We start from the raw sequence: 13,240 nt of genomic DNA on the forward strand, positions 1-13,240 counted from the left end.
AGCTAATAAGTGAGACAAAATGATTTTAACAGGCTATAAATAAGCAATATCCTCAATAACAACTAGGTTACATAACTGACTAGTGAAACATCTCTGACGTAGTGGCCCCTCGACCCTGAACGTCTCACTTGACCTCGCAGAAGAAGTGAGCGCCATCCATGTTGTCGCCTCCGTTCGGCGGTGTAACAGCGCAGTAACCGTTTCCGGTCACACGATGGCGCCATTTTCACCTTAACAGGCAGGAAACAGACCGCCACGCCTGTAGGCGGACCAGTCCAGTCGTAGCCTGTATCGTCAAACCAGACGTTGGATACAGACAACAACAGTGACAGATCGAGACCGCTTTTTTTTGCTGTTTGCAGCCAGCTATGGGTGTGTAGTCTGACAAGTGGATACAGTAGCGCACCGCAATATACCTCGAAGTTTTATCCTCATGAAGGAGCTCCGTCCTGGCTGAGTTTGGGAGATGGGAGTACATAACATTGCAGACCAGGTACGACGAACGGAGGCGCTCCGTGTTTGTGCTGTGGCGCAGTCTATTTGCTGGGACGGCCCCCTGTTCTTGTGCGCAACATACTACGTCTTATTCGCGGTGCAAGTTGTGCAGGTTTCGCTGCCTTGTCGCGCGTGTTTCAGTGCACGTCTGAAATACAATGATGTAATCACCAGGGATTAGCGGGGATATGTTGGCCTTCACGTCAACACATACGTTACTGCTGCTCTTTTTCTCGGCCCTGCGCTGGGTCGGGGCCAGCTATGTAGCGGAGTTAGCTCCAGAGCCGTTTGGCTGGCTGACGTACGTAAGGTAGACAAGGGCCTGTAGGCCTCAGCCAGGGCTCGGTGTATTTCCTGGATTGAAACAGGAATCGCATTCTGTACCTAACGCTACAGCAAAATGCACCAAAATGCAACGTGCACCATCACGATAGCACACGAACCCACTTCACTGAATAGTGCGCAGTGACGTTTTATGCTAACGAGCAAATCGTCTTTCCGGGATCAACGTCCAGGTTAAGATGTGCAACGTAATTGAGCAGGTATTTTTTCTGTGTTGCAGCCTCCTCTGGTCCAGGCCATCTTCAATCGTAATGCTGAAGAAGTTCAACTATTATTGCACAAAAAGGAGGATGTCAATGCACTGGTATGTATGATGCAAACGGGTTATTATCACGGAGGAGCCCTTTTAATCTACATCCGTTAAACATGAAGGTTTTAATCACATCCCCCATGGATTGATTGTACCCACAGGACCAAGAGCGCCGCACGCCACTTCATGCTGCTGCCTGTGTGGGTGACGTCCATATATTGGACCTCCTCATTGAATCAGGTGCGTGAGATGCTGCATGCATCACTGATACTTGTCTGTGTGTTAATGGCGTGTGTGGTGCATGCTCAATACTTTGTGACCACGCCAATAAACATTACCCTTTTTCGTCTGCCAGGTGCCACTGTAAATGCTAAAGACCATGTATGGCTGACCCCGTTGCACAGGGCGGCTGCTTCCAGGAATGAAGTAAGCAGTAACCTCATATCATTTCAAAGAGTCAAGTTATCTCTGTCGGATGACTTCATCCTCTCATGCCATAATGTATTCGCCCAATGCGATTTGTAGAACTCCATTTAGATTTATGCACCAAAGACATTGTGCTGACCAAAGGAAATGCAGCAAACTGCAGATGTAATGTATGCTTTAAAGCTCTTGTGATGGTTTCCTCTCTCCCCAGAGGGCAGTGGGTCTGCTGCTGAGGCGCGGAGCGGAGGCAAATGCACGAGACAAGTTCTGGCAGACGCCGCTGCATGTGGCGACTGCCAACCGTGCCACTCGCTGCGCAGAGGCGCTGCTGTCCCAGCTGAGCAACCTGAACATGGCAGATCGCACTGGCAGGACCGCCCTGCACCATGCAGCACAGAGTGGGTTCCAGGAGGTGAGCCTTGAGTCATTAGCTTCCTATTTGGAGGTTTTCGTGAGTACATACAAGTTGAAGTTCTTTTCTACAATTGTATTTATTTGCCTCACAGATGGTAAAGCTGCTGCTGAACAAAGGGGCCAACTTGAGTGCCATCGATAAGAAGGAAAGACAGCCCATCCATTGTGCTGCTTACTTGGGTAAGCAAGTGTCGCTTTCTTGCCAATTCTGCACACAGCACACATTTTCATTGTCAAAAAAAAAGCTCCCATTGTTCATGACAAGTTTCACTCAAATGATGAGCAATTACATCGCCAAGTACTTGCGTCAGTATCTGGGGACAAAACACGACAATTGCCGATTGTTGTGCCTCTCTGTTTGTAGCCGCTATTGCTTTGAGTCCTTCAAATGTTTTATGGTTTGTGTTAAAATGTCCGCTCCCTTTTTTATGTGATTCCCGTAGGTCATTCAGAGATTGTGAAGTTGCTGGTGTCCCGCAGTGCAGACAAGAGCTGCAAGGATAAGCAGGGCTACACACCTCTCCACGCTGCAGCTGCAAGTGGTCACCTCGAAATTGTAAAGTACCTACTGAGGATGGGAACAGAGGTGAGTTTTCTTCTTCTTCTTGTTTATATATATATATATATATATAGCTGCTGTGTGTTATTTTAGGATTTCTCGGGCTCCTGCTTCTCAGGCGCTTGATTCAGTCTCATCCGGTGTGTGTTTGTGTGTTTGCTGTCAGATCGACGAGCCCAATAGCTTTGGGAACACTGCGCTCCATGTGGCTTGCTACATGGGACAGGAGGCCGTGGCGACCGAGCTGGTGAACCACGGAGCCAACGTGAACCAGCCCAACAAGTGCGGCTACACGCCTCTGCACCTGGCCGCCGTCTCCACCAACGGTGCCCTCTGTCTGGAGTTGCTGGTCAACAATGGGGCAGATGTCAACCAGCAGGTATGAAGCGGGTTGAGATGTCCTGCATGGACAGAGACACGGCAATGTTCAATTTACTTTACTTCCTCTTGAGCTGCTGATGAAATGTTAAGATGTGGTCGTGCACTACATTTTGTTTAGTTCTGGCTATTGTTAAAGATTTTTACTTGAATTTCAAATTGGACATGTGAAGAAAGACGCGTTTGGATTGATGCTGTGGTCCAAAGTCATTAAAATAAATCAAGATAATCCTTTTTTAGTCCCTCAGTGGGGAAATTACAGGATTACAGCAGCACTGCTCACAGTAAATAAAGATCAAGTAATATAAAGAAACAGTAGAACAGTAATACAACTAAATTAAAAGAAGAATATTAAATATGCAGATGGTAATCAAATAAGTAAGTGTGTATAAAAGTATTGCACAATAGGTAAACATGTGTATAAAAGTATTGCACAATAGGTAAACATGTGTATAAAAGTATTGCACAATAAGTAAAAGTGTTGCACAATCAATAAAAATGTGTATAAAAGTATGCACAATAAGTACAAATGTGTATAAAAGTATTGCACAATAAGTAAAAGTATAAAATTAACATGGGGGTGATGGATATGGAGATAATAATGTTCATTCTATCGAAACTCTTTTTCTGTAAATGTTTATCTTTCACATGTATTTAGCTGATAGAAATCAGAAAATGATCATAGTAAGTGTGAAAAGGGACTGCATGAGAAAGACAATCAATCACCTTATAAATTATTGCTGTGAGAAAGTGACACCTGCCACATTAAAATGTATTATATTGATATATATATATTCGTGGTGTGGAAACTACTTCTCTCTGGCGAAACACTGCAGAGAACCTGTCAAAACATTCATGCCATGTTGTAATTATCTCTGAACGTCGCTCAAGATGTAATATTTGTTTGTTTTTCTCCAGAGCAAAGAAGGGAAGAGCCCCCTGCACATGGCAGCCATTCACGGACGCTTCACGCGCTCTCAGATCCTCATCCAAAACGGTAACGGTGAGCATGCTGTCGGACTCCTCCGTGAGAAGATGTCGGTCCTGATGCGTCTTCTATTCACTTCTTCTTCTTCCCTTCTGTCCATCAGGCGGGGAAATTGATTGTGTGGACAAGTACGGCAATACTCCTCTCCACGTTGCTGCTAAGTACGGACATGAGCTGCTGATTAGCACTCTCATGACCAACGGAGCAGACACGGCCAGGTATCCTAAAAGCCATATTTAATATTTCAGGTGGTTATAATGGTGGCACGAGGTTGTGAAAACACAGTAAAGTACTGTCCTTAAGTCAAAGAAGCGTTAAAGTGGACATGCATTTAAGGATGCAGCGATATCAGACCAACACTGACATGTTTCTATATGTATAATATTTTAATTCCTGTTTAATTTTTGACCAATTCATGTTAATTTTTATAGATTTTCTTTTCACCAAGTAATGTTTAAGTCACGCCTGATGTCGCCAGACACACGAAAGAATGATGTTAAGATCATTATCTTTATTTAAACACCGGTTTCGGATGAAAAAGTCGTAACCCTCCGTCCCTCAGTCCATTTTTAACATCGACTGTTTCATTTCTAATATTTTGTTTTGATGTTTTTTTTTGTCATTTTCAAGACGTGGAATCCATGGAATGTTTCCCTTGCACTTAGCCGTGCTGTACGGGTTTTCAGACTGTTGTCGCAAGTTACTCTCCTCAGGTTCGTCTTTTGTTCCACAAACAAATGTGATGAACAGTCTCTTTATTATTTTACGCGCTGTGACATCTGACCGCCAGTGTGTTCCTTTATCCCCCGACAGGTCAGCTGTACAGTATAGTTTCATCCATGAGTAAGGAGCACGTACTCTCCGCTGGGTTTGACATAAACACCCCTGACAACTTTGGGAGGACCTGTCTCCACGCCGCTGCCTCCGGAGGGTAAGAGGCAGAATCTGCTTCGTCGTGTTAAAATGACCGAGAAAAAAAAAAAGTTGTCGTCTTTAATTTTTTTCTTCCTTTTTTACAGAAATGTTGAATGTCTGAACTTGCTCTTGAGCAGCGGCACCGACTTGAATAAGAGGGACATCATGGGAAGGTGAGTTTCCTCCTCGCACACACTCATGCACATAAAAGAGACACACACTGTGTGTGTGCAAGACACACAAAATGCAGAAGAGATCACTGCAATGTAATTTATGACGCACTTCAACACGCAAGCAGATATGTTAATTATTCACCTGTTTAAACAGTAAAACAACAATTCCTGTATTATTCTAAACTAATATTTTTAATTGTTTACTCTATAAAATGTGACATTATAATTACAATTTTTAAGCCGTCAAGAAGATTTACAGAGATATAAAACTGAGAAAAGCAGCAACTGGAGATTTTTTGTGGAGTAATTTTCATCTTTACACATTCACTATTGTGTATTTATGCACAGTTATGGTTGTATTCTTTTGTGTATATATATTTTACATATTTTGCACACTGTTTAAATTTAATTTAATTTCCTTGATTTACTGCAGTTATTTGTATTCATTGTGTATATTATATATGTGTATATAATATACATATATCTAATATATTTTATATATATATATATATATATATATATATATATATATATATATATATATATATATATATATATATATATATACACATATTATATATATAATATAAATAAATATATATATATATATTTATTTTTTTAATATATATATATATTATTATTTTTTAATATATATTTATATATATATATATATATATATATATATATATATATATATATATATATATATATATATATACATAAAATCGTTCTCAATAATGTAGCTTCTAAATCTTATAAACCTAATGATTAACCAATGATTATAAAGTATATTATGAAGATCTAATGCATGTATCTACTCTGAGTGACTGTCCTCTCTTCTCCTCCCTCTCCTCTCTCCTCCCTCTCCTTCCTCTCCTCCCTCTCCTCCTCTCTTTCCTCCCTCTCCCTCTCCTCCTCTCTTTCCTCCCTCTCCTCCTCCATCTCCTTCCTCTCCTCTCTCTCCTCCTCTCCTCTCTCTCCTTCCTCTCCTCCTCTCTCTGATCCTCCCTCTCCTCCTCCCTCTCCTCTCTCTCCTCCTCCCTCTCCTCTCTCTCCTCCTCCCTCTCCTCTCTCTCATCCTCCCTCTCATCCTCCCTCTCCTCCTCCCTCTCTCTCCTCCCTCTCCTCCTCTATCTCCTCCTCCCTCTCCTCTCTCTCATCCTTCCTCTCCTCCTCCCTCTCTTCCCTCTCCTCCTTCCTCTCCTCCTCTCTCTTCCTCCCTCTCCTTCCTCTCCTCCTCCCTCTCCTTCCTCTCCTCTCTCTCCTCCTCCCTCTCCTTCCTCTCCTCTCTCTCCTCCTTCCTCTCCTCCTCCATCTCCTTCCTCTCCTCTCTCTTCCTCCTCTATCTCCTCCTTCCTCTCCTCCTCCCTCTCCTCCTCTCTCTCCTCCCTCTCCTCCCTCTCTTCCTCCCTCTCCTCCTCTCCTCTCTCTCCTCCTCTCTCCTCCTCCCTCTCCTCCCTCTCCTCCTCTCTCCTCCTCCCTCTCCTCCTCCCTGCAGGACCCCGTTGCACTACGCGGCTGCTAACGGGCGGTACCAGTGCACTGTGACCCTGGTGAGCGCTGGCGCCGAGGTGAACGAGCCCGACCAGACGGGCTGCACGCCGCTGCACTACTCTGCCGCCTCCCAAGCCTTCAGCAGGTCGGACAGCTGGTCTCCCTCCTTCTGTGTCAAACTGTCAAATTGCAGGTCAATTATAAAACTCAAACAGTCGGTGAACATGTTTCTTGGCCTGGGTTCATTACAGCGTCAACCATCTGAGCAACTCGCCAAGGAACGGGGTTTTGCAACGATAATACATCCAGGAAGTTTATTGAATCGTGTGATTTCTTGTTGTTTTACAGAGTCGATCGTCATTTTTCTGGGAACCATCAGAACGATGAGGACGAGGCGAAGGAGTCGTACTTGTGAGTTTTCTTTTCTTTCTTGTCTTTTCCTCTCAGGCTATGACTATGACGAACGTGATCGAGGTTTTAAATGCAATTAAACGGACACCAAATGTGTCCGCGCAGAAGATTTGTGCCTAAAATGATTGAACAGTACGGCAACTATTGGAAGAAATTGGCCACCAATTCTTGGCCTCGTTGACTGCAATTAGTTTGTTGCGTTAGTGATATTTAAATATTGCTGTAATGGAGACAACCGGAACCAGACAACGGCAACGCAACTTGTTGTGACGAGCTCGTCGAACTTATTACAAATGTGCAAATTGAGTTGAACTAAAAATAAACTACAACTTCGGCATCGCGGTGAAACGAATTATACTGCAAAGCATTACACAACATACACATGACATCACAATTTCATTATTAAGTTGATGCATAATAAGCTCAGTTACCCAAGTGACTAAAAATATCAGGCGGTATTTTTAAGTTTCGGCAACTAAAGCTGACGCCTGGCAACCCGGGTTAAGAGTTAGAGATGAGCGCTGCGGTATTCTTTCTATAATACTCTCGGTCTCCTGTTTTGTCGTCTTCTCATAACAGCTGCTTGGAGCATCTTTTGGACAACGGCGCCGATCCATCGATGGTCAACTCAAAGGGTTACAGTGCTGTTCACTATGCAGCTTACCACGGCAACAAGCAGAACCTGGAGCTGGTGAGTCGTTCTGTTTTTCAATCTGAAATCCTTCACCTTGCACATGCATCACAACTCAAACGTCACCCATTAAATGCTCTTAACCTGGTATTCCACTCAGATGTCACAGATCTGGTCCGTACGACTTAGATTAAATTATTCCGTTGGGTGAACTATATTTCCAGTTGTGTTTTGCCAAAATTTTGAATTAATGGGATAATGTTTGCAGGCTGTGCGTGATGAAAACATGCTTAACTTTTGATTGATATTCATGTGAAGCGTCTTCTTCTCAGTAAATTAAATCTAATCCACTCTTCTCAGCTCCTGGAGATGTCCTTTAATGCACTAGGAGACATCGAGAGCAGCATTCCCGTCAGTCCTCTGCATCTCGCTGTGAGTGTTTCCCGTTTTAAAACGACTCCGGTTGCAGTCAACCTTCTTTAACGCTGTGACTGCGCGCGAGGTTGTGACTGCCCTTCTTCCTCCTCTGCCGCCTTCAGGCTGATAAAGGTCACTGGCAGGCGCTGCGTGTGCTGACGGAGACGGCGGCCTACGTGGACATGCAGGACGCCGCCGGGCGCTCCGTGCTCTACTTGGCCGCCCAGAAAGGCTTCGCCCGCTGTGTGGAGGTGCTGCTGGCTCAGGGGGCGTCCTGCCTGCTCAACGACAACCGCCTCATGTGGACGCCGATTCACGTCGCAGGTACGCGGCGCTCCGACGCAGCGATGTTCCTGATTGTTGCAGAGAACGGGTGCTTTAATTCTCTCCTTTTGCTTTACGGCATGCCAGCGTCCAACGGTCACTCGGACTGCCTGCGCATGATGATTGACTACGGGGAGGAGGGAGATCTCACCAACGTTGCAGACAAATTCGGCCAGTGAGTTTGTTTTCACTTTATCCGTTCATCTTTCAAAAACCTGCCTGACGCCTCCAAGGACATCTGACCCAATCTGCATTCAGTAAAGTTGTCTTTATTGTTTCCTTCTGTCTCTTGCAGGACCCCTTTGATGCTCGCTGTTCTGGGAGGTCACACCGACTGCGTCCACTTCCTGTTGGAGAAGGGCGCCTTGCCGGATGCCAAGGACAAGAGGAGCAGCACATCTTTGCACAGAGGGGTAGGTCATAAAAAAAACTAAACTATAGCCGAGCATCAGCTGCACCACAAAGAGTTTGGTTGTGACTTTTAATTCATAATGAAAACTAAAGTGAAACGTTTACTTTTTAGCACTTTCACCACAAACAAATAGTTCATCATATTGCTAAATCGCACCTTTCCTTCTTGACAAAAAAGTCAAATAATAACACAAAGGAATGATGGTAAAGCTCTTTTTTTAAAGTCTTACTAGAACAATCTGTCATGGAGTCATAAGGATAAAAACCTTAAACATCATTCAAAGATAGATCTTATTCTTGCTGTTGTGCTCAAGCAGTAGAATATCTAAAAAAAGAAATGCGAGCAGGAAATGATGTCCATCTATACCGTAAAGTGTTATAATTGGTATTTCTCTCAGTCCCAGTTGTTTTGCATCAATGCAGACGATCTCATTGCGTGTTTGCTGGTGTGCGCTCAGGCGGTGTTGGGCCACGACGACTGTGTGACGGCCCTGCTGGAGCACAAAGCCTCTGCACTGTGTCGGGACATTCAGGGTAGGACACCACTGCACTACGCGGCCTCCAGAGGCCACATGGAGATCCTGGCCAGTCTGGTGCAGGCCGCTGTGGCGACAGACCAACAAGATAAACTGCTGGACAGCAAACTATACACCCCACTGCACTGGGCTGCTTACAAAGGTTTGTCCGGTTCGATCCGCTGGAAATCGGCTACTACTCCCTAAATGTTGCAATGAATCACCACCACATCTGTTGTCCATAAATGCCGAGTGTGTTTGTTTGTAGGGCATGAAGACTGTTTGGAGGTTTTACTTGAATTTAAAACATTTATCCATGAAGAGGGGAACCCTTTCACCCCCCTGCACTGTGCTCTGTGAGTATCACGTTGGCATGTGCTTTTGGTTGCATGTCTCACTTTGGTCAAAACTTGAGGCGGGCTCAGGTGACGTCATTTCATTAACGCCGCTTTTTCGGTCTCGCTTGTAGGATGAACGGCCACAGCGGCGCTGCAGAGAGGCTGCTGGAGTCCGCCGGGGTCCACATGATTAACACCAGAGATGCCAAAGGAAGGTGAGAATGCAGGAAAACAAAAGACTTAAAGGTCCGTTATTGTAAGAAGTGACAGTATAGAAATACTGCGAAAGTATTAACGCTCAATCCATGGTGAAATACACACAATCTGTACTTCTGTCAGTACCTCATACAACCCTGCACTTCAAAATAAGCCAAACTTTATCCCTTTAACTTCCTCAATTTGGTGCCACTGTGATTCAGAAGCAAAGTACATTCAAAAGATGTTTTTAAAGCTTTTATAAATTTGTATTTCTCATCATAATCGTGTTAGTAGCCTTACCAAGACCTCATCCTATCAAGTCAGTGGTCGTGGCGGCCTGAGTGTGTGCCGCCGCGGCCCCTGAAGCCGCAGCACTCGTCGTACGGTGTCGTAATGGTCTGGACTGTCTGCGTCTGTGCCTGCAGGACCCCGCTGCACGCTGCTGCGTTCGCCGAGGATGTCGCGGGACTTCAGCTGGTACTTCGCCACGGGACAGAGATCAACGCCGTGGACAACAGCGGATGCTCCGCTCTGATGGTCGCCGCTGACAAGGGACACAGTGGCACCGTGGGTAAGTCCTGCACCGGCTATTCTTGTGGGGTTCACAAGAGCTTTTGACAATACATTGCTGGTTGTAAAACTCATGTTTACTAGCAGGACGTTCACGTCTTTGTGTCTTGATGTCCCCTCAGCCATCCTTCTTCACCGGGCCAAGGCGGACCTGACACTGCTGGATGAGAACAAGAACACTGCCCTGCACCTGGCCTGCAGCAAGGTGCGCAAAGCTCCATGCTGACTATTTCCACCCGAGCGTAATGCATGTATGTAGCCTATGTGCAATTCTTTTAACCTTTTCTTTACATTTGTTTCTCTCTCTCAGGCCCATGAGATGTGTGCCCTGCTGATTCTGGGGGAAATCCACAGTCCCACACTCATAAACGCCACCAACAGTGCTCTGCAAATGTGAGAAAGCGAGCAATTGATCGTTTTACAACTTTATTTTTTACTTGCATCCTTACTTATTTACTGCATCTTTGCTTGTTTACTTATTACTTACTTGTTTTTATCCAAATGTTGTACTTTCACTTGTAGAATTAAATGTTCTTTGTTGCTGTTGTTGTTGTTGTGTTATGATGCATCTTCAGCCAGAACAAATTCCTCGTTTGTACTAACTTACTTGGCAATTAAACGTTTCTGATTTCTGAATAATTTTAAGCTATGAAGTTTATTGGGATTTTCACGTTTGTCGTCTGTTTCCATCTGGCTGCTACTCTGAAGCTGCAACTTTTTTAATTTGAAGTTTGAGGTGTTCTCATGTTAAAATTGCAGATTTCTCAATGAGTAGCAGATGTGCCAGCTGTTTCTCACACTCTTTCCCCACATCCTCTTGCAGGCCCCTCCATCTTGCAGCACGTAATGGCCTGGCTACGGTAGTGCAGGCACTGCTGAGCAGAGGAGCCACTGTGCTGGCTGTGGATGAGGAAGGTGAGGCCTTAGACGCTTGTTTAGCCATTTAGAGCTCATCCAATTAGATAAAGTGTTATGTTGGATATATGAAGCTGAAGTTGATGTTGAAGGAGGGGTTAAACCAGTGGTTCTCAAACTGTTTCTGTCTCCACTTTGGAGGAAGCAAAATGTTCCACCGCCCCAACAACATGGGAACAAAATGGTGCAACTTGTTGAGACTCCTCCATCCGTGCTTTTTTAATGAATAGATTAAAGAAAATGTAAATCCCTTTCAAGTGAACCAGATTGCTCCATCTGACAAGAACTAATAACATGTGCAATCACTTTGTTAAAACAATGCAAATAAAGTTGTATATGTGCAAAAAAATAACTCATATTTCGCAAAAAAAGATGAGCAAGGAAGCCGGTTGGATCTCTGTTTTCTCCCCATAGTTTCATGTTGAAGTGTCCTTGAGCAAGGCACTGAAGCCCCAGAGCTTCACAGCAGCACAAAGCTCCTTCATTACTAAGGATGATGACATGCAGAGAATAATCCCCCCACTGTGGGATTAATAAAGGATTCTTGAAAGAAAAAAAAAAAAAAAAATCTTTGAAAAAAATAAATAAAAATTTTCTTTTTTTTTTTTTTTTCAAGAGTCCTTTATAAAAAAATGTTTTTTAAAGAATAAAATATAATATATATATATAATTTGTTTTTTATATTTTTATATATATATATATATATATATATATATATATATATATATATATATATATATATATATATATATATATATATATATATTTATATATGTATATTTATATATATTTATGTATGTAAAAAAAAATATATATATAATAAAAAAGAAATTCTATATATAAAAAATAAAAATAAACTTTTTTATTTTTATATATATTTATATATATTATATTTTATTTGATTCTTTAAAAAAAAAAGTATATATATATATTTGAATCAGCATCTCCCCCCCCCGTGCCCCACCTGCAATACCTCCGCCCCCCACTAGAGGGTCGCGCCCCACAGTTTGAGAACCACTGTGTTAAAACAAAGCCGCGGTGGACGTCCTCGTGGGATCGTTTCAGGCCTGACGCGACTCTTCCCTCCGTCCACCAGGCCACACCCCGGCGCTGGCCTGTGCTCCCAACAAGGACGTGGCTGACTGCCTGGCTCTGATCCTCTCCACCATGAAGCCTTTCCCCCAGAGGGACCCTTCCTCCTGCTCCTGCCCTTCCCCCGCCGTCTCGCCCTCCGCGGGTCTCAACTTGCTGAAGCACTGCGGCATCACCGCCGCCTGCGCCCCTCTGCCCAGCAACGGCCTCCACAACGGCTACGTCAAAGACCGCCACGGCGCGCCGGTCGGCCTGGACGGGTGTCTGTCTGAGTGAGGTCAACGCTCACCCCCTCAGTCAGCTGCTATCACCATCATCACCACCAGGGGGGGGTGTGGGAGGGGAGGGAGGGGAGGGGAGGGGGGACTCCCTTTAACAAAGGCCCAGAGGACCAGGAGAGCACCCACCCACATGTCTGTTCTGTGTGTGTGTGTGTGTTTGTGTGTCTGTGTCCGTGTGTGCGTGAGCGTTTGTTCTTCTCTTGAGGTGCAGTCAAACCTAATATGCAATTAGATCCCATTCCTCCCATCTCCTGGTAGTGCTTAACGTGCAGAGGCAGATTGCTCTTCTACAAGGTCACTCAGATGATGTGTGTGTGCGTGCGCTCGCGTGTGTGTGTGTGTGTGTGGCGCGTCCAAGACAAACACTAGCAATCCGGCCGTCTCTAAAAACCATTTAACCCTTTAAAACCATGTCGAAAACATAATTATATAACCGACGTCTAAGAGCATGGAAATCTCTGCATCCTCACCCGTCTTCATATCGCTCAATATGAAAAGTCATATCATGTTAAAGCAGTTTCGGTGACCTTGTAGAGGAACATACAGCCTTTCCCAAAAGAATGATCAAAGAGTTTCTTTGTTTGTTTTTTTGATTCTATTGTTTCTTTCCTTTTTTGTTTTTAATTGTCCGTTAGCCTAGTGTTTTTTATGAAGGAACCACACAAGGGAAAAGTCGAAATTCTTTTGCTTCAGAGTGCAATGC

At 44.2% G+C, this 13,240-nt stretch overlaps 1 protein-coding gene across 4 annotated transcripts; it reads left to right on the plus strand.

Moving 5' to 3' along the window:
- The first annotated feature begins 294 nt into the window (after positions 1–294).
- Positions 295–12,570, plus strand: ankrd52a (ankyrin repeat domain 52a). 4 transcript variants are annotated; one of them, XM_068597156.1, is made up of 28 exons: positions 295–493; positions 1,058–1,141; positions 1,249–1,327; positions 1,443–1,513; positions 1,725–1,925; positions 2,020–2,107; positions 2,371–2,513; positions 2,653–2,865; positions 3,783–3,867; positions 3,956–4,070; positions 4,483–4,565; positions 4,666–4,783; positions 4,872–4,940; positions 6,439–6,627; positions 6,783–6,845; positions 7,425–7,536; positions 7,837–7,908; positions 8,016–8,217; positions 8,305–8,392; positions 8,513–8,630; positions 9,087–9,306; positions 9,412–9,499; positions 9,613–9,696; positions 10,105–10,250; positions 10,372–10,454; positions 10,560–10,642; positions 11,073–11,164; positions 12,261–12,570. In XM_068597156.1, exons 1-28 carry the CDS (start codon positions 467–469, stop codon positions 12,530–12,532), a joined length of 3,288 nt encoding a protein of 1,095 aa, XP_068453257.1. In that variant the 5' UTR covers positions 295–466; the 3' UTR covers positions 12,533–12,570. The 4 variants fall into 4 exon arrangements, with proteins under 4 accessions (XP_068453257.1, XP_068453259.1, XP_068453258.1 ...); XM_068597158.1 differs by having other exon boundaries at positions 6,439–6,579; XM_068597157.1 differs by having other exon boundaries at positions 3,783–3,861.
- Positions 12,571–13,240: the final 670 nt, after the last annotated feature.

This window comes from Clinocottus analis, unplaced genomic scaffold (assembly GCF_023055335.1).
Source record: "Clinocottus analis isolate CAN_PGR_092001 unplaced genomic scaffold, fCliAna1.0.p SCAF_4, whole genome shotgun sequence".
Taxonomy (NCBI): Eukaryota; Metazoa; Chordata; class Actinopteri; order Perciformes; family Cottidae; genus Clinocottus; species Clinocottus analis.